The sequence below is a fragment of the Branchiostoma belcheri genome, unplaced genomic scaffold (assembly GCF_001625305.1).
Source record: "Branchiostoma belcheri isolate BF01 breed outbred unplaced genomic scaffold, Haploidv18h27 scaffold4, whole genome shotgun sequence".
Classification (NCBI taxonomy): domain Eukaryota; kingdom Metazoa; phylum Chordata; class Leptocardii; order Amphioxiformes; family Branchiostomatidae; genus Branchiostoma; species Branchiostoma belcheri.
In genome coordinates this window covers 3,973,495-3,995,464 of record NW_017804020.1, presented here as the reverse complement: position 1 = coordinate 3,995,464, position 21,970 = coordinate 3,973,495, and the positions used below count along the sequence as shown (strand labels likewise).

The window sequence follows — 21,970 nt, the reverse complement described above, 5'->3', positions numbered from 1 at the left end:
ACTTGATCCTCTACTTAAGTTCCTTCTGGAGTCCCAATCCAGTTTCGTGATTTATAATGTAAGATTAAGTCTAAAAGTCCACGGTGATGTGTACCGGCTTTCCGGCACACTTGATCCTCTACTTAAGCTTCTTTTTGTGTCCCAATCCGGTTTCGTAAATAATGATGTAAGATGAAAGGCATTCTTCCTGTGCCCCAGTTCAGTTTCGTAAGTTATAATGTAAGATTAATTATAGGCATTCTTTTCAAATATTTCAGATGGATACACGACTGAGGACATCCGTTTTAAGTGGAAGGACGGCAACGAGTCGATCCATGGTCTGGAGCGGATTGAGCTCGCGCAGTTCTGGGTGGGAGAGCACGAAGTTTCTGACGAAGTACAGAAGTACGAGACAGGTTGGTGTTACCTTGAAAGTTCATCTGTGTTTGTAGAAGGCATATATGAAACAGGTTTGAACTACAACATCCAACACAAGAAATTGGACTCACTCAACTTTTCAACTGTAAAACTCCAGTCTGTGTCAAGGAATGACAATCCACCACTTCCGGGACTTCACGCAGATAACACACGTGACTCCGTGAGCAGTGGTTCATAGGTTGCAGAAAGTCTGTGGCGCCCCCCGTCTCTATCGAGGGATGGTTGTAATGCCCTGATGTACATGGCCTCTTTAATCCCTCGTGCGATTAGGTCGGTGTTACAAACGTGCGAGAACACACACACACGAAATTACATACACAGAGAGAGAGCTTTGTTAAACTAGTGAGGGAACGCAACAGCACATTTTTCAGCCGTTCGAGAAAATTGAAAATAAAGCCTGTGCAAAAAGATATAACAAGAGGTCCTGGGTTCGAGTCCTGACATTCCACCAATCTTGTGCCCTTGGGAAAAGCACTTAACACGACTTTCCTCACTTTGCTCATCAGGTGAAAATGGGTACTGTATTGTCTTCTGTATTGTCCCTTGTGATGGTGGCGGCATTAATATAAGTTGAAAAAACTTGAGTGTGCCGTCACCACGTCTTGTGATTGCATGTTGGAATATAAAAAAAAAGATATACTTCCGTTACTCTTGTTGGATTGCCATGGTAGAATCTCTCCTCCCGCTATATCTTACAAAATAATGATGTATTTTCAATGTCCAACGGATGTATCTAACCATAAAATTAAGCTATCTCGTGATAGCTACCCGGCAGCATGATAACCTTCAACCAATGTTACAATGACATTTCTGACTCAATAAAATGTGATGACATTGCATCGTCAAGTTAAACCGATATCTAAATCTGAGAATCATTGAGCGTAAATCTAGTATATGCCAGTTACCGGATGGCTCATTCGTTTTATCCACATGCACCTTGTCGGTCTTGAGCCAACGGTAGGCTTCTCTTCGCAGCTTTCGATAGCGGCAGACGGCATAATAACATTGTCAAATTACTAGTATACACTATGGTTCACCTCTACGTAGTGACGTATTTTGAACATTACGGCTGACTGGCGTCAAAGCTATCCCCTTATACAATCAAGTTAGCTCATAACACGCCTGAACAGGCAGTCTTTTTCACCCTCATGAATACCAGTGGGGCAACGGGACCGAGCCAAATCATTCTTATGCGAAGCGTCTTCTTCTCGTAAATATCACTATTACCAGGAAGCCTCTGTCTTTCTTAAAATGTTTTGAATCGTTGTAATATAATCATAGAAGCGTCATGTTCAACAAATATGGAACCTCACATATGAGATACATGACCGCAATGCGGAAACGCCACATAAACCTCGAGAAATAAAACCGATGGGGCAAAGTTAGCTTAACTAGCTTGACGTTCCGAAGCAGAAGCAGGCAATTGGTATTCATCGGTTCAAGGGAGCATCAAACACAATATGCAGCATATCATGCACAGAGAAAGCTGCAACGAGACGACTGATTGCTGATTTTGTCACGTTCGGGGTATCTTTGCTCATCTTAATTCGTGATGTTTTGACACTCCACGCATGTTGCTACATATCATAATGATACCCTGAGCTACGTGTACTCGTTCATATACCATCATGGATATATGTGTATATAATCAGGAGTTCTACGATCTCTTACCTTCGCCAAATGATGTTAACCATTCCGACTGACGAAATTATACATTTTTCTCATAAATCTATGCAAATGAGGTTATGACTTGAATAAATTATGTTCTCACACACACACGCTACTGAAAGCATAACCTTCTTAGCGAAGGTAATAGTCATTTCACACACACAAACACACACGCATACATTGCCCCTGCTCGATTGAATTTCTATATCTAATATTCAATTATGAGCAAGTATGTTGCTAAGACACTTATCCGACATCAATACAATGAAAAAAAAAACACCATAAGGTTCACAGCAGGAAGAGACAAGGATAGCAGCTCCAAACATTTTATCGCCTCTATTAGTCTGGCTTTCTTAATCCCTTTTCTACTATGCACATCCGGGATGAGAATGCTGTATATTTGCGATAAGACTTCCCAATGTAAATTTGACAGTCCAACCGAACAGTAAGGAAATGTACAATCGACATTACACGTTGATTGAAAAAGCTCTACCTGGGTAGTGTAATAACGTGTGACGTGCAAATCCCTTAAGAAATTGGATCAATTCAATGCATTAGTGAATTGATTGACCGACATGTCTGTAAAAGATGTTGCCAATAATGATAAGTTTATTGCAGATACCTGCCCGAGGGCTAATAACAAAAAAACAAAGATTACAGAACATTGAAACAGGGTACAAAATAATTTCTAAATCTACATAATAACATAATGTAATTGTCTAAAGATATAACTATGCCTAAAAATATGTCTAAAGGGTTTGACTTTTCTTTATAATAATGATCACATTTAGCACACGTACATTGAGGTGACGTCATTAAAGATATTACTGTACGAGAAGTAGGCTCAGATTTTGTGGAGGTCAAGGAAGTGTACAGCACGGAATTTAATGCTAATATCATATTGATATGAATATGATATGGATATGGCTAACACGGACCACTAGTCAAGCACAAATACAAGCGTGATAGTCAAGCTCGGCTAGTGCAGCGGTCGTACGCCATGTGATCACTAACCTTGAGAACGACAGTATATAAAAGGGTAATATGTATGAGTGCATTAGACTAGAGATTGAACAGTAGATCTATTATTGTTACAACCGCTACCACGGCCATAGGTTGCTGACGTCACCTACAACCATCGCTTCAGATCTTTCCCGCAGACAATAAAACATCCACTTCTAGCCACAGCGGTCCTTAAATCAGGAGGAATGGTGACGATAAAAAGTCAGATAAGGCTAAAGCCACTGTCTGATAACAATCTAGTATATATCGACCTTGCCTTACGACCTCCACACATCGAAGCAGTGTTTTTCGTTTCGCCGTGATGGGTTGTTTATAGATAAAAGCCTAAAATAAAAAGTGTTTTGAACTAGAAAGGTAACATTAGCTGTTTACCTTCACATAATATGGTCTGCACTGTTAAAGCTTACTTAAACACATTCATATATATGGTCAGACAGGAGTCTTAATCCCTCCTACCATAAAATTGCAACATGATGTAACCCAACACTAGTTACCATGGTAACAGACATGGTTCAGGTCATTGAGGTCACCGTTTGGAGAAGAAGAAGAGGAGGAGGAAACGTAGCAAAAAAACAATATACAATGTATTTTTCTTCGATAAACTTAATCATCAACTGCAGAAATTCATATCGGGGAAGAGCTGTAAAAGCATGACCTCCGTTGTCTTTCAACATTTAATTGGTATCCGGTTGAGACTCAATAGATGTTCGCATTTCCATGGATGAAGGTCATTGATTTATTCCGACGACAATGAGCCTCTATCTGTGCTACAGTACAGACGAGTTATTACTAATGCACATTACTCCACCCAACCTTCATACACAAGATTCGTGGTCAACCTCCTAGATGCTGAACGCTAAGGCAACCACGTACTGCAATCTGTAACCTCCTGGCAGAAAATAGCCATATCAAAGAATCATGGAAGACTACAATCCAAGAAACATCCAATCAGGTCATATTGGAAACTGATCTCCCAAAATCTCTTCAATTACACACTTCATCCGACTTTAAACCCTGCCCTTCTTTAAGCAGTAAATCTCAAATAAACTTCTCGTATCCAGAGCAATTCAGACGTTCAGCCAGTGGCGTGATATATGTACTGGCTTTTGAAAACGAAGTCAGCAAAGATGAATAAAGGGACTTAAATGATGGAAAGAATGGTTAATACTAGAAAAAAGAACCGCTCTTAAACTGAATTCGGATTCAGTTTGATCTCAAAAGAGTATAAAGCCTCAATATACATTTGTGTGTTTCTCTATGTATATAGAATAGCTGACATGAAGCATTGTATAGCATGTGAATGGAGGCAAAAATAGAGGCATAGATACCAGCAGATGTTTCTTACAGAACATAGTATTACATTTCCAAGACTTTGATTCTCCCAAGATCAGTTTGCTCGTTGTGCTCAAAGGTTGATGCACATCATTGTAATAAGCGTATTGTGCATTCAAAGTAATGCACGACCCTCCAGTGCACTCCATCACATTGCCACGTCTACTGTAATGCTTGCATGGATTCAAGTTTCCTGTTGGGTTTGCGGCCCTACGGGCCATACCCATTCATCAACACATCTCACCAATTCTTCTCCATTCTTTTCCTAGGAGAATATCCCCGACTGACCATTCGTTTTAAGCTTTACCGGAACATCATGTACTTCATTCTGCAAACATACCTGCCGGCCACGCTGTTGGTGGTCTTATCTTGGGTCTCCTTCTGGATAAACCACGAGGCCGTGCCTGCTAGAGTCGCTCTCGGTAAGTCTTAATGTATCTGCACAAGCCGTTTGGAGCTACCTCTTTATGTGAAAAAAAGTTCACATAAATAAAGGTGAAAGATGTACAACTTTATGTTATCTTGAAGTCTTCTTATTGCCTACAGAAGTGGTCATGACTGAAAAAAAATGTATTCTATTTTTAACGAATACATTTGCGGCAGTGTATAACGCGTCGAGTGCTACTTCGTCTTCAATTGAAATCGCAGTTGAAAGAAATTTTGGGAACTTTTACAGAATTCGAATGCATATTTTGGAGTATTCATTGTACCATAAGGAGATGCTCATCCAACATACAGCTGTCAGATGCTTTAGAAAGTCAGGTGGATAAGTTAAATTATCATATTGAAAGAAACCGTTGACCAATCAGAAGGCTCCATTTCCCGTAGGTTATTAGGCCGTAACCTCAAAAGTGGTAGGAGCCTGGCAATTAGTGAAAGAGTACGAAGCCATTGCATGTTCCAACATTGATGAATTATGGGCCTTTCCAAAGCGACCTGATGGCTTAGAGTTCACCGATCATGACTGATGTCTCCTTGGCAAATATTCACCTTTCAGGTTTTATTGGTTCTTTTTATTTGAAATTCGATAAAACACGTTTTGTAGGTACAGAAAATACTTGTAGCATACATCATCGATTGGCGACATCAACATTGATTGACATTTAGGTCATAACATTTACCCGGATTACGAATGTTCCGAAACGTCCTTGGGGCGCCTATTTCTTTAAGAGCCTGACCCTAACACATTGATTTCGAATTTCCTGCTACTTCACCGCACGGGTTTACAATGCACATCGAATGCATTTCTCACGCTAAGGCAGCTTTAAGTCAAATGGACGTCCTCGTTATTTTCAGGCTTAGATAAGTAGGCGGCATCATTTGTCCATGCCAGGCTGATTGCAACGATACCTAATCTAGTGGCTAAAACAAAACTGGGCATCATGCAATTTCACGTATAATTATGTTGTCTGTGCTGTGCAGAAAAATGTAGCTTTGTGCCTAAAGATATGGTTGTCCATCCATTAGTAAAAATAGGGGTTCATTGTTTAAGCAAAAACATTTGTTTAAGCCAATACCTCTTTCGTGATCGGTTTGATAAGATTTGCCAGTCATTTAAGTCTGCAAACATAAATAATGAAATAAAACATAAACTTTATCTTTAGCTGGTATAGAGCTCCGCCAAGGCATAGATAGACCTCTGTGATGACAGTGTTCTTTTTCTCCTAAATGCTCACTTGCTATCGAATGATTAATCTTATTCAATTGGCCGTAAAGAATTAAAGACAGCACTGTCCAACACGAGAAACGGTATCAAATGCCAAATTTACAAACAGAATATACGATGCAGCATCTTCGGTCCAGTGCAATTATCTTAGATTCTTATCTCTTAGCGAATCTGGACTGTTCAGGGACGTTACACAAGTCAGGCAAATTTGGAGGAACGATAATGGTAGATTGATGGATTCTTGGACGAAGGGCCAATGGGGGGCTGGATGAAATCCTGGAACAAATGGGTATGGGAACTGGGGAGTCTGAGATGTTATCGTAAGATTCCCTGGCCGGTACTTTAACATGCATAGTTTCATGATAGAAAGGGCGATTATACATTGCCGATATCAACAGATGGAAGAGTAAAGTGTTGGTAGATTGAAGGAACTTTGAAGAAGCTGAAACCAAATTCGACGATACCATCTTGGTGAGAAATTAAAGTCTATTGACAAGACAGATTGAGTTTCTTTTAGACAGCTTAGACGGCTCATTCATGACTTCCAAACCTTAAATGGTTTTCTCCGATTGCCTCCTCAGCCACCTGTTGTACTGTCAGAAGCATTGTTTATCTGTGAATTATATTTTATAGATTAATATGACAAATAACTATTTATGAACCAGACATAAGGCAGTACCTTTGTATAGTAAATTAGTTCTTTTTGTTTTGCCTATTAATCATCACCTATCTAATCTTGAGCATATAGGGGTCGACGTCTCTCTATTATATCCAATAAAGACCTTTATTGCACATTTTCGCCACACTTGGCTAAGTATAGGTCACCACAAAACAAGATAAACGGATGAAGTTAACAGATGCAAAAGAAACTAAGTATCGTTATATAAATTTCACTTCTCGCTGTTCAGTTATTGTAGAAATAACAGGTATGTTTTTCGATGGATGGCTTGACTAGTTGCCTTAGGAATATATATTTTTTTCTATTACGTATGTTAGGTGAATCTTGACAGCCCACATTTTGATTCCCACAGGCATCACCACTGTTCTGACCATGACTACCTTCATAACAAGTGCTCGGGACTCACTCCCCAAAATCTCCTACATCAAGGCCATCGACGTCTACTGCGTCATGTGTTTCCTCTTTGTCTTCGCGGCTCTTCTGGAGTACGCCGCTGTCAACTACCACTCCAGCGTGCAGCAGCGCAGGGAACAGAAGGCTTTAAAAGCCAAGAAGTCTGGAGCGGAAGATGTGCATAAGCACGAGGAACAGGTGATAAAGCAAACTGACATTTTAATCTTGCACGACTTTTGAGACGATGATGATACGCACTCATGGTGCGCTGCTTTACCAAATCGGGTAGTCTTTATCGCCATCATATTTGCAAGAGTATCAGGAAAGTTCATCTGTGTTGGCAGTAATCATAGTAAAATGTCAAACTTTATTCCGACAATTGCTTACGTCACATATCCGTAAAGTCTCGTGTAAATATAAGATCACGTGTCTGTAACCTTAACTCTCGCGAGATTACGTTTTGAAGTGATTGGTCATTAATCATCCTGATGAAGGCGACAGTGGTTGCTGAAAATTTGATCTCTGTTTAATCTTTGTGTAGGAATAAAGTTCAACATTTTCGTACCGATTCACGTTTTAAACTTGAGCGATATCACGCGCAAAACTGAAGTCAAGAAGTATAACATCCATATGGATCGCCTGTCTTAAGAACGTTTGCTACTTGCAGTATGTATTTTCGATATAAGTAGCATCGACAAGCTCAGTGTGCTGGCGCCGACGCTGCTCATGATTTAACAGTCCGCCGGTAAGATAAGGCCGTCTGCAGGTCACGGTATTAAAAGAGTTTTCAAACGTGGCAAAAGTCATTTCTAAAACCTCATAAATCAAAATGGACCTTATTGTTCTGAGGATACCATTAAGGGTACGAATAGTAACTGACGTTCACTTTCTACGGATATGAGAATGAGAGCAAATGGCACATTTTACCTTCATGTCTTCACGTGTTTGCATTTATATTTCTCTTCGATAACAAGTTAGAGTGTTAGGTTTCACTCTGACAATAACTCAATCACTTGACGCACCTTGCGTAATTTTTTGGATTTCCCTTATTTTCAGCAGCCGGGAAGACTAGGTGGTCTACTGGCAGCACTTAAGAGAAAAGGATTCGATAATGGACCCGACAAAAGTGACGAGCAACCAGGTCAAGGTTTGTCTGTGACAGTCATGTCAAAAAATATCGGCAAAGACAACCAAAAGCAAGATTCAGAAAGGCAAGGTAAGAAGAACCCTTGGTCTAAAGCGACGCGAACACAGGAAAATGTTCCCCTGAACGTGTTCCACACTGGGCCCACAAACGCGCAGAGGCCACATGACACCCCTGTGGGAGAGTACTCCGTAGTCCACGATGATCAGGTTTGCCTGAACATCCCGACGTTGGACGTCACTAACCAGAGTCTGGAGAGACGGCGCCGGAGCGACGCGAGTTCCCGTTTGGGGCGGAACTCTGACGGGAGCACATGGCCAACCAGAAAGTCATCGATCGCGTCCACGGCCAGTCCGAGGGGCAGCATAGCCAGAATGATCATAGAGTACGCCAGGGACATGGAGGAGAAAGGGATGGAATTAGTGCCGCAAGGAGAGCTATCAACGGAAAATGTGTCCAATGTCGATGATGATACCCTGTTGAAACCAAACGACGATCCTCCTCCAGTGATCAGGCAGCCCGAGTCACACCTCCGCGTCGCGACAGAGCGTCGCCGCGCCCTGTCCAATACCGAAGCGCCCACGTCCGCACTCAGAAAGACCGAGTCCCGCCTGTCTCTCAGTACCGACCCGCGCGCGCGGAAGCTGTCCGGTATGGGCATGGCGGTCCTCAATGCAGCAAAACTACAGAAGGAGGCAAACGACAGAGCGGCGATGGGGAGCGGACGGGGGCGACCGAGAGAACAGGGCGATGCTACCGTCAGGAAGCGCCCGGTCTCATTCGCCTCCCTGGGCCAAAAGGTCATGAAAATACAAGAGGAGGGAAGGCAAGAAAGGAAAAGGCTCACCATCGCTGAAGTCGTCCAAAGAGTAAAAACTTCCAATATCAAACTTCAGGTTAAAGATGTCAATACCATAGATAAATATTCTAGAGTAGTCTTTCCTGGCGTGTTTTTCCTTTTCTGTATAATGTATTGGGTTTCGTATGCGCACACATAGCTGGTCCGAAAAATTCTTTTGAGTGTATTAGACCTTTATTATCTCATTTCACAAGACCATGCATTATACGTGCCCGTTTAGATTCTTTGTAAAATATTTATTCATGCAGATATATCTGACCATCAGCTCGTCACTTATTCAATTATACCTGTAATGAGCAGAAGCCTTGAAGATTTAAAACGACAAACTTAAGTTTGACTCGTCCGTCTTTTTTTCACCTGTCACGCTAACGATGGACGAGATAACTATGTCAGGGTCATTTTGATTTGTAATTACTTTATACTGCCAAAGTACTTGACAAGTGCTAACGAAAAGCACTAAATTTGAGCCCCTGAATGTAAAACAAAGAGCAAATGGAGAAAATAACCTACATAGTCTTTCCGCGTATGGTAGTGCAACCTTCTTGAATATTTTTTATTATCTCTCTTCATTTCTTATGAATATAACGACCTTGGAACACAATACCATTTAACGAGAACGAGATATGTATATATATACATAACCTTGTAAATACTGATAACCCTAATGGCCTACGTATATACTGTTGACACATGTATACTTTTGAGGACCACACGTGTATACTGTTGAGGGCCACACTCGTATACTGTTGAGGTCCACACGTATATACTGTTGAGGGCCACACGTGTATACGGTTGAGGGCCACACCTATATACGGTCGAGGGACACTCGTATATACTGTTGAGGGCCATACGTATATACCGTTGAGGGCCACACGTATATACCGTTGAGGGCCACACGTATATACTGTTGAGGGTCACACAATAAGAGGAGGTGTGTACTCTAGAAGTGCCAGAAATGTTATATGTAGATTTATTAGGTATCGACGACTATAACCCCATTGTAGTAAACATGTCCGTAACGGGATGTTGATAGAACTTTTGAGGGCATCACCAGCCTTAAGGAGATAAGTATGACTCCAGTTTAAGGAAACCTTTTGATAGACTTTGGAATGTTAATAAATAATGTTTCGTACAATGTAGGGCCAAGTGTGGTTATGTCTTAAAGTTTATGGTCACATATAGCAGACCGTCATGGTTGTTCATTGTCATGTGAACGAATGGAACAAAGAAAGGGAACGGCGATTATTGTATCCTAAAATCACGATGAACACATTATATCTGCAGAAGTTGAACTACGTATGTAACAACAATCGGTTTAACGTTATTCTGAACAATCGGTCCTTTAGTAACTTTTTTTCGGACATATAGCTTAAAACAACATTCCAAAAACGCTTTGTCTCTTTTGAACATAATATATTGTATTTACCTTAAATGACGTCAACAAACTGAACTTTAATACCAATGATGTGGCGTTGATTCGTAGCACGTACCTTATAAATATAAATAGAGAGAATGTTACTAGTAATTGCCATAAAAGTAGCCTTAGATACCATTCGTGTCTATAGACGAATCATCCCGTAGTACGTATGGAGAGTGAAAAAAAGACTGTCAACAATATACAATCTACATATCAGACTGTATATATTATGTACGAACCCATGGAAGAGTCCTTGTCCTTATGTGCCTGTACAGTACCATTACACCAGATTACTCACAAGTTGTGCTGTGGTGTCATTTCCTCCGAGATAAGACTTATTTCTTCCGGACGTTAAGTTGAAGACAGATGACATCCAGAACAGGTTAGGCAGTGCCAATATGAGCGGCGCACAGTGGAGGCGGGTGCCTTCATCAGGGACGTAGCGGGTTTCAAGTTGTATGATTGCCGCGGGGTGAAATTGGACACAAAGCCTATCAAAATTGCCTTATACATTTCACGTCGACTTTCGTTTGGCCTACACGTACGTGTGACCGCTACATCACCGACTGTATGATTGCATCTAGTGAGGCAAAGAAACGTTGACGTATATATACTCTATGTAATATAACCTTTCTGTACGGTTATTAAAACCCTTGTCCTGCGGGGCCCGTATATATATATATATATATATATATATATATATATATATATATATATATATATATATATATATATGGTTTGCACATTCAGCATAACAATTAATGGGATAACACCCCTGTTATCACATTAATTTACCACAAAGAGATTAAAAACCTTTCTATATGGTGAAAAGGTTAGGTTGCATATAATGAGATAGACAGGGCCCTGTATATATTGAAGTTACGGCATTACAACCTATGCTCTGGGAATCAACAAATGAGGCAGGTCCAGAGTCACGTTGATAACGGGCCATACCTAGTCTGGGTGGTAAGATATATCTAATATAGATGCGGCAATAGTGAACTGCCGGCGCTGGGAAAAGCTTTCAAGCTTCGCTCGTGCTTATACTCAACTAAAATGAAGTTAGTAAGTGGATGACAGATCAGTAGCCTTTGGATGACGGCAATGACTGTTCATCAGCTCGATCTGACAGACAGAACCCGACATATGCATACCACCGTAGCACTACACGGCAGTATGTCTGTTTCTGTCAGCACTTCGTCCCGCAAGACACAATGACGTGTCGACCGATTACATAACGTTATAATTGTACCAACTGGGCATTGCCTGTGTGAAGCTGAGCAAGTATACAGATCTTACCACAGACACGCACATTATGTCATTAGTAAAAAAAAAAGAAGAGAAAGATTTGAAATACCACCTTAGCTAGATCAACTGAAACTTCTGCAAGCCCATTACTTTTCTTTTCCTCACTAGGTCGATGGAACAATGCTCAGGATGATTAGGCGAGAGTCACTTAATGGAAATTCCTTACTATAGGGTCTTATGGTATATGACTGTTTTAAAAAAAATCCATATCCTTCACTTAGCTACGTCTACAAGCACTCTATTTTCTGCCTCCAGGGAACGTACCATTAGGCCTGAAAACGACCGACTAAAATGTAGGTAAGGCGTCCTGTTGTCAGTTAAGTGTCACGGTAACACACATCTAATAACGTGGTTAAGACACGAGGGACGTCTGTAGTCAAGAAAATAACATAATAGATATGTTATTTGTACAGGAAACTTAAGCTTCCTTTGATTGCAGTTAATCAATGTCCAATGCTATATCTCTCTTCATTCAAAATTTGCAGAAATTTACACAACATGGACCGACTTTATGTAGTGCAGAGGCTGAACGAACGTGTCTTTGAAAGATGGTCCCTTCCACAACATACCGACACTATCTTTTGACATATCTTCCTGGAATACAGCCAAAGGACTTTCGATTAATGGCACCAATTTACTAACCCCCGCGGACCCAAAAGGTCACGGTGTGTCTGACATCGCAGCACCGTCCTCCACAACTGTCACACCGCGTTGCTGTTTCTCTCCCAGAAGCGCTCTCCACATCCACATAGTTTTTCATCACTTCAATCCGTTGGAGAAAAAGGACCACTGTAATACCCGAAGGCAGCAATTGAAAATGACAGATATGTTGTCCGTAACTGTAGTTGTTGCCAATGGCTTTAGACTAAGGTGCAGACTAATTCTGTCACTGTTGATACCTGATGGACGAGCAAAGTAAGGTATATGAGGTGAGTGGAGTCCCTTGGATTTCCCAGGCAATCCCCGGGTTGTGTTGCAGTTTGCAATTTCGCAGCTATGACACAAAATCATAGAAAGTTATACATTTCTCTGAGGAATGTTGTATCCTATTCATAAGGCCATGTTGATTTGATTATATGGATGACATCCCTGGGAACCCCAAAACTGATGCGAGCGTGCAAATAAATATATGGCGAATAATCTACTCTTCAATCTCATTTCTTGACATTGTCGTCGTTTTCGTTTGATTTTGGCATTCTACGACATTGGTATCGTTTCCAATATTTTTACGGTATATGTTTGCTCATTTTGCAACTGTTTTGTACGATTTACAGTATGGTTAAAAACTTTTTTTTATTTTTGGAAACGGCCGAAAATTCATGCGCGTGCTGATGTGATCCATATAATCAAATCAACATGGCCTAACAGGAAACTGCCATACAGGCATCTGTCCGTCTTCTCTGAGCAGGTTCGAAAGCGCAATCGGGTAATCCGTTCTCACTACACGAGATGACACTCTCACAGGCAATGCGTGTGTTGATCTGGACAGAGACGGATGACTCCTGTAGCCGTGAGAAGTAGTAATTAAGAAGATAGAACATGCTGTTTCCCCCTCCTACGAATAAATGTCTCGTCTGGTGTGCCATTACCACTTCTCACAGCATCGGCTGTCTTTAACCCGTCTGACATGACTGTGGAAAATCCGATCCACTACTTCATCATATAGGAACAATGAGTCTTCTGGAATCTGGTAACATAACATCAGCAGAAAAAACTGTATATGGCTACTCATCACAAATGGCTGTCTACATGACTGTGTTACTCTCATGCACTTTATTGTGTATAGCTTGCAATATGAAATAAACAATATCTAAATATGTATTAGTAAGTAGATATGTTTAAAACATGAACAAGACATGACACAAGCTCTTATTGAGAAAATCTGATCCACTACTTTATCATAGGAAAACTGAGTCTTCTGGAATCTGGTAACATAACATCAGCAGAAAACAGTATTTGACTACTCATCACAGGTAACTGTCTACATGTGTTATCTTCACGCACTTAAAACAATGATATAGTAGATATATGGCTCATTGTTACTTTTACTAGTTTTACATTACGTTCTAAATAACTTTCTCGTCAAAATGAACGTAAAGATATCAGACTAAATTCAAGTTCTGAACTAGAAAGGTAACTTTTGCAAAGCAAATGCATAATGTTTACCTTTGCATATAGTCTGCTCTGTTAATTCTCAATCAAACATATTCACATATATGGTGACAGGAGTCCAAATCCCTCCTACTATAAAATTGTTACCATGGTGACAGACGGTCTGGTTCAGGTTATTGACTAGGTCAGGTCAATGTTTGGAACGGAAGAAGAAGAAACAGAGCAAAAACAATATGTTTTCCTCCGGTGAACATACTTACACAATGTTCTAACCACATAGTATGCGCCAACAAAAGCGATACTGTTTCAATATGGCAGGTAACTCAAATAATGGATGGCCCCATTTCATGATCTATGCCGTTTCATAAACCTTTTATCAGATAACCTCTCGTGACAAATCGTGCACTCAGAGCTTCCGTCATCCTAACGGTCTTTTATTCATGTCTGTTGGAACAAGGGTTGACTGACAAGTTGACTTTCCATCAGTACATTACCGTTGCATTACGAGACCCTCCACGACTCATTGTGCGTATACATCTGACCTGCCCCGGTCGAATGGGGCATGCCGGCAATCATCTTCCGGCCATATACTGCACACAGTGGATAAAAGATTAAAGTCTATAAGTAGCACAGCAGGCATCTTTATGAACTACGAAAGGTTGTGACTTTACCAGAGAGCAAAAGATTTCTCAGTAAGGTCGGTGGGATGAAACATGAAAGGAATGGTAGCAGCAATCTGTCAAAAGCACATGAAGACTATTAACAGCTATTCTTGTCTGGTCACATGTTTAAGATGTAAATCATACACTTTGGGGCCCCGGCAGATAATATAGCGTATCTTTAAATACGTGTACAGAAGTTTCTATCGGACCGGATGGCCTTTCGATTTAACCCTAACGCCCTTTTTTGGGCTCATTCGACCCCCACCCCCCTCTCAAAACTGGTTAACAATATATCGTATGACCCCTAAATTTTCAGAGGATGGTTAACTAGTAATAATTAATCATAAAAACAATGGAATGTAATTGAATGATATGGTCCGCCACTTTGAATTTTGGGCCATGACGTCATGAAATTAGCATAGTTGCATAGTAATTGAAAAATTACATAAAATTACATGTTATTATTAATAGAGAGCATGCGTAACTTAACATGTTTTACTTATCGCACTGGTATGAAATCGTTGCCAACAGTATTCTAAGTCACTAAGTTTGGTGGCCCTAGCGCAAGCCGTTCGGACGCTATCCGACATCAAAGTTGCGGCGGGCACTTTTAGACCCCACCCCCACCCAAGTCTAGCTAGGATTAATCGACCTTGGCCTTGGACAGGATGGCAGGGTTAGGAACTACCCATGGCACACTGCTTTAAAAAGGTTTCAACAATGGTTTGGAGAGTTCCAGATTTGTACTGTACTGATTCTTGGGCAATAAAATATATACTAAGACGAGATATATTGGAAACTGTAGGAGCAAGATATGGTCTGCAAGGTGAAAATGGGGTTGCTAATGTGGAAGGATCTGATATAGTCTATAAATTACATCTATATTAACGCCAACGGGTCCACTAAAATCACCGCGCATTGTGAGGTGATTGTTGGCCGCCCTCATTCTGTCTTTCGGTGCCATAAACCCTGAGGAACCAGTCATCTCTTCGGTCCATCAAACCACAATATTTAGAATGCTGGTGGAGACCCTAAACTTCCAATTGTCAGATCCGCACAGTACACTAGTCATCACAGCACAAAATTGCGCCATATATGAGTCGTAAAAGTAAGAACCGCCTCTTGCAATATTAGCTAGCTATATATAAAGGTAGCAATTAAGTTTCCCTCAGATTCATCTTCCAAGCTATTTCTGGGTCAGCTAATTCGAGCCAGAAGAACATCAACTTGCTCATATCGTATTTCATTTTAACGACGAAAATTTGCTGCTGAAGACATCCTGCATCAGCAAAAACCTTGAAGATGCATCTCTGGTTCTTTCTATCGACCAAATGCGGTTGTGAAGCGACAGCTACCGATTCGCCCTATGATAACACTCTTCGACGTTGCACAATAACCCTTCCGCTGCTTGACTCACACTGCTGGGGTATTAGACATAATATATGTGGCGGAACACTGCAAGGAACGGGTCAACTCAGACGGTAGGGTTAGAGGGATTATCATGCGTTACCAGGCAGCTGACCCGTGCTTTCCACTACCCTTATCATGCACATTTATCTGCCGGGTGAAGGGAACAATGGCAATCCCTACGTAAAGACAGAGTTCGTATCGTCAACTCCAGCCAAATGAAAAGCACTGCTCGAGTGCCCTAACCTTTCAAGGGCTTCAACTGGGTCGTTTAAGTGCACATGAGTGAGTCACAAATGGATCTTCTTTGTATGCTGCAGAGTTCTGTAAGGTGTAGTGTTTGACCCAATGATCAAGAGCGCATCGTAAGGATGTCACTAAAAAGAGCTTTGTTCCCGACTGGGGTTTGTTGATCCGTCTACAAGCCACTCTATCGAGCAGCTGAAACTGACTACCGATATGGCACCGCAATGCGATTGATACTTAGAATTTAAAAGCCTCCCCTAGAGTACTTAGTAGTATAGGCCATGTTGATTTCGTGACGTCACGGAAGCGGTGGATTGCTCAGTTTCCGTGACACTGTTCATGTTGTACAGTCGAAAATTTGCCTAATTCCGTGCCCAACATATTATCGTCGTCAAAGCAAATGCTTAATGTTTACCTTCGCATATGGTCTGCTCTGTTAATTCTTACTCAAAACACATTCATATATATGGTTAGATAGGAGTCTAAATCCCTCCTGCTATAAAATTGCAACATAATGTAACTCAACACAAGTTACCATGGTAACAAACAATCTGGTTCAGGTCATTGACCTTTTTCGTTTGGAGAAGAAGAGGAACCGTAGCAAAAACGATATGTTTTCCTTCAGTAAATATAATTAAGATATCAAAAGGCGTAGATGACATGCTAACTAGTCCACTACTACTGTTATAGCAGATGTTATCGTAAGTCTATTACATTATGAGCTCAGTACTGGTGCTATTCGTGCACGTTTTAGATAATTCAGATCCAGCAATATTGTCGACGAACACTTGGCAGGGTGTCAAATCCGACTCTCGCTATAGAAACGGCAATAAAATTCGTACGCGGTTTGGTGGTAGTGTCGATCTGGGAATTGGTCAAATTGTCTGACGACCACTCGTGCTCTGGGCAGGGTCCATTAAAGCTGCTAAAATGATCCATTGATGTTTGAAATTCATGACGTTATCGCAATGGTCCTGCCGTCACCGTAGTTCTGCATGTCGAGATCATTTTGGACAGTTTTTTTTTACAATCCCAATTCAGCATCCTTCCATCTTTAATTTCCGATGAATCCAGCAGAGAACCATCACAAAGAATAGTCGCTTTCATCTCAGAAACAGAAAAGCTATCCAAAAAAAGCATAATCTGTAGGGCTTTACTAATGGGCTCAACACGAGAATCATATTTTCCCTAGGTAACCATACATCACTGCAACTGTCAAACTACGAGCCAAGAGGCGATCCAAAGAAGTGGGGGTAATGCATAAAGAGGTTCAGTTCTAAAATCAGAGAGCCTAAGAAAGTCATAATGTTAAGTTGAATCGCTGTCAGCTGGCCATTGATCATGCAAATTGTGTCAGCAAGTATACATAGTATATGTAAGAACACCCAAGGGTCGCCTTTACACAATAAATAAATAGAACTGGCTTCTTCAGCTTTTCCCTTAACAAAGGGAGTGCTGATGTTTATTCTTCAACCTTCGAGTCACATGGCTGTATTGCCTAAGTCTACATTTATGAGAGATACAAATAGTTTACCTCGTGCTTCATGTATGTTCATTCAAGGGAAAAAATAAGTAGGGGGAGACCCAGAGTCACCTACTTAGACAACCTACGATGTGACACACTGATGTGACACACTGACCTGCATGATACTAACGAAGGGCCATGGAAGACCAAGTGGAGCAGACTTTCTGGATTGGTTGGAGCAGGAGCTCGAACTACATGTATGTAAGTAAGTCATCCATGTTGTGAGACACTACCGATGTACACATCATGTTTTACAATCATTAGCCATACGTTTCATGTTACATCTGACCGTAATTCTAAATACGTGTCAAATTCCGTTTCCCTAGACGGAATATTGAATAGTTTATCCATCTGCATTCGGGTCAGTGATTTTTAATGACCATTTTCTGGGTCACTTGCCTCTGCCCTAAGGTCCATCGGAGTATTTCCTCTGTGGATCTAATGTAGCCTTTATCAACATTTCTCAGCCTAACCTTTTACACCATCGCTTAAAGGTTTTTGTGATCACCACACGAAAATAATGGTCCTAGAAAAAAAATGATATCTGTTCATAATTGTCATCAGCTCAACACGTATCCAACAGCCAACGCAGACATCGGGCAAATATACTCTATATACAACCCTACATTCTGCTAATCTGTCATTGACCCTGCTCTAAAACAACTTGATCCTCATTTGCAATGGTACTCAATCTTAGCCTAGTGCCATAGTGTAACACTTTACTGATACATTGTATACAATGTATGCGATGATTATCCTAGCTAAAAACATCAACCATAATCGTCAAACAGCAGAGTCCACTAAAAGCACAAAGAACGCCGTAAAACAAAAGGGAATGTAAAGATAGGTTTCTTACAATTTGTTATTGAACATCCAGGAGGATCACTACAGTTCCTCTCTCCGTCGGTAGATTGCGTATCTACCTCCGGGCATAGGGCGTAAGATAGCGTCAGGTATAATGCATCAACGTCTGGCTATCTTTACATTCGAGTGATTCTTCCCGATGAAAGCTCATCACATAAACGTTTTACAAGATTTTAAGTCGAAGTCGAATCTCTATAGTATGCAATAGTCTTTGCCTCCGGATATTCCTCGTTTGTCGTGGAGTTATCTCCTGTATCGAACTGGCCTCTTTGGAAGCTTTTATTGCAATTCGCTAAGGTATCATCCATTTGTGAACAATCTCTCTTTCACAGGGATCATTTATCAATCGCCCGCGGCGGTTTAGCCTACTAATGGTGATGTACCTGACGAACTGTGGCTATTTGCGATGATTCTATCTGTTTTGACGAGATATACAAGTAAGTTAGTTCAATTTCCTATTGATGTGTACATTGAAGATGCTGCAAAGCTGCTGCGGCAACCGTTGCAAGTAGTTCTGATGGCTTCAAAAGGGCTCCGAAAAGTACGTACTAGGCAGTTGTATAATAAATATCCTTTACCTATACATACTAATCTGGCTATTTACTATCGTTACTAGCCATTCCGACATCTGTAGCAGCCTTGAACTAGTTGAAGAGTCACGGTAGTAAACACCAAGCTTAGTGTATAACATGCGTTAAAGTAAAATGTTCAATATCCAACGATAGAAGTGTTGAATATGAGCATTAAGAAAAAAGGCAAATCTAGGGTAATGTTTTGTTCCCAAGTCGTTGTAGCAGCAAAAATGACCACGATTGCTCTGCCTATTTCAATGGATGTAAATCTTTCAACAATAAGACGCAGGCAAGGCTACTGACCTTATGTAGGATATTGCTGAAAAAACACCGGAAAATTGAAAAAAGATCTGAGAAATTAAAAAAAAAGCATGTCTGTTGTATCATTCTGCTTATTCATCGGAATTTGTTCCATTTCATGCTATACATAAATTCATTTTCATTCCAAAAGATAATAACCCTTACTGTGTACAAATAAGGAAATATCTTAGAAAAGACCTTAGAACAACTATTTAAGTTAATTCATCCATTGTTTTGTACGTAGGTCAACTTTGTTGTACCCACGTATCTGTCTGTATGTCTACACGTAGTTATGGACCTTACGGAAGTCGCCATACGTTTGTTGTCTCAATAAAGTTCTCTATCAATAACGGCAACATGCAACACCGAGGCCTCATGAAGGTTTACCTAAGCGGGAACCGTAGAGCATATGAGCTACATGCATGGGAGATTTAGTATCTGTATGTATTCCTACACGTAATTAAGGACCTTATAAAAGTCGTTGTACTTTTGTTGTGTCAATAAAGTTCTCTACCAATAACGGCATCATGCAGCACCGAGGTCTTTTACCTCGGTAGGAATCGCACGAGCATATGAGCTACATGGGAGAAAGGTCCTAGGCGGAGCCACGTTTCTGTAGAAGCCCGTATAACCATAAACGTCAGCGGGATATGGAATTTTACCCATTGACATGTCACGGGTTTCACCTCGCGAGTGACACAGGCAGTGGACCCGGCGTCCAGCAGCGCTGACCTTCCCTCGCTAATGCGTGGCCGACAAACCTCGGTGGGACGGTGGACGACCCTCCAGTGAGCGTCGGCACACAGATAAAGTCAAGATGAGGCATTCCCAAGGACTGTGATGTATCGTGAAATCACGGAGGGCACCAGGGGACCGGGTAAAGAGCCACCTCTGTAAAACTGTGTGATGTCACAAGCAGCATTAGACGAGCCTTGTGGCAGCAGGTCACCAACTAAACACGACGCCATCCCGCCAACAAGCTGTGCAGCGAGAAGCCTGATGGTATTCTCTCATAAAAACCGACCCACAACTAAATGGGTATACGCTCATCAGCAAAGATGCGATTCTATTGATGAATTCAAGACAGTCGTCACTAAGAGTTTTTTTAACATAAACACATTAAAAAACTTTCTTCGCATACCAACAGAAGACTACAAACCGTAAGGAAAGAATGCATTAGGATGGTCCCATAAAACATCCGCAAGGCAGTTGAAAAAGAGGGGACCTTTTAAGACTAGCAGTAATGGATACGCATATGCTTCAGACTCACATTAAGTTGTACTCCTTTTACTTTGTTCTAGGCGAGGTAAATTGTTTTTCAGATGAGTTCTTGGTGATGGTGTGGCAAGTGTTATTATCTGCGTCGCTGCTTTGGCATTTTACAGTTGAGCGGCAAACTTAATATTGACTATTTGTTGCGTTTACGGTGCATTATGATTGATATTTACTGTATAAGGCAGGTCATCACCATCCAATGTCCCTGAACTTGATTGTCATGTTGGTAATTATCACCCACAGAAGACTGCTTGTATCTCAACCAAAGGGCGCCGACAGACGGTCGTGTCATTTTATTCCACCACTTGCCTTACATTTGCTATAAATATTTCTATCAAAACATTACCTACACTGTCATTTTGACGCAAAATGAAAGGAACCGTGAGTTTGTTCTCAGTCGAGGAGAAAGAAAATTCAAGTAATCGGCGCCCCTGTCTGAGCGTTGATAGCAAGACGACACACATCATCGTCTCAGACACGGAAGAAGAAGCATTAGAAATTGCCGCCTGGCGTAGGAAGACAGAATATTATCTGGCAGGCTGCTCCAGATACAAAACTACGTGTATGCGCCTCATTCAAACTGCAATGCCCTGCATTGCAACAAGAATCCAGTTTTTCTATTCTCAAGTTTCAGGAGATATATTTTATTTATTTATTTATTTTTATTTTCCGTCATTTTTATACAGGGTAACCCAATTCAGTGATGGCACTGCTTTTCAACGGGGCCCTGTATTACACAGCACAATACAACAATCACATACAAATAATAACATTAGCATACAAAAATTATACAATTAATAATTATAATGGCAATGATAATAACGAAAACAATAAATAAATTATAATGGCAATGATAATAACGAAAACACAGTAATTAACCAATAACAGTAATAAATAGTAATAATAACAAAAAATACATCATTGTCCAGTCCAGTCATTGTCATTGTCCAGTCCTATATGTTGGCATGGAGGGGTCAGAGGTCAGGCCAATTCTTCAATATAACATCGTACTTATCGTTATAGTGAGAGTAGATAATGGCCATCAACCATGAAAACCCACTTCTTATAGAGGAACTCGTAAAGGAAGAGTTAAGGGTACTC

At 40.9% G+C, this 21,970-nt stretch overlaps 1 protein-coding gene across 2 annotated transcripts in view; it reads left to right on the top strand.

The window, feature by feature from the left end:
- The window catches only part of LOC109477154 (gamma-aminobutyric acid receptor subunit beta-3-like), a 29,366-nt gene extending 18,256 nt beyond the window's left edge, over window positions 1-11,110 (top strand). Inside the window, exons 6-9 of one of the 2 annotated variants that reach the window (XM_019778214.1) lie at window positions 258-395; window positions 4,710-4,862; window positions 7,138-7,376; window positions 8,238-11,110. In XM_019778214.1, the coding sequence (XP_019633773.1) occupies window positions 258-395; window positions 4,710-4,862; window positions 7,138-7,376; window positions 8,238-9,320 (1,613 nt within the window). In that variant the 3' untranslated portion in view covers window positions 9,321-11,110. Of the gene's footprint in view, window positions 1-257; window positions 396-4,709; window positions 4,863-7,137; window positions 7,377-8,234 lie in introns of both variants that reach the window. The other variant, XM_019778213.1, reaches the window with a different exon arrangement.
- The last annotated feature ends 10,860 nt before the right edge of the window (window positions 11,111-21,970 follow it).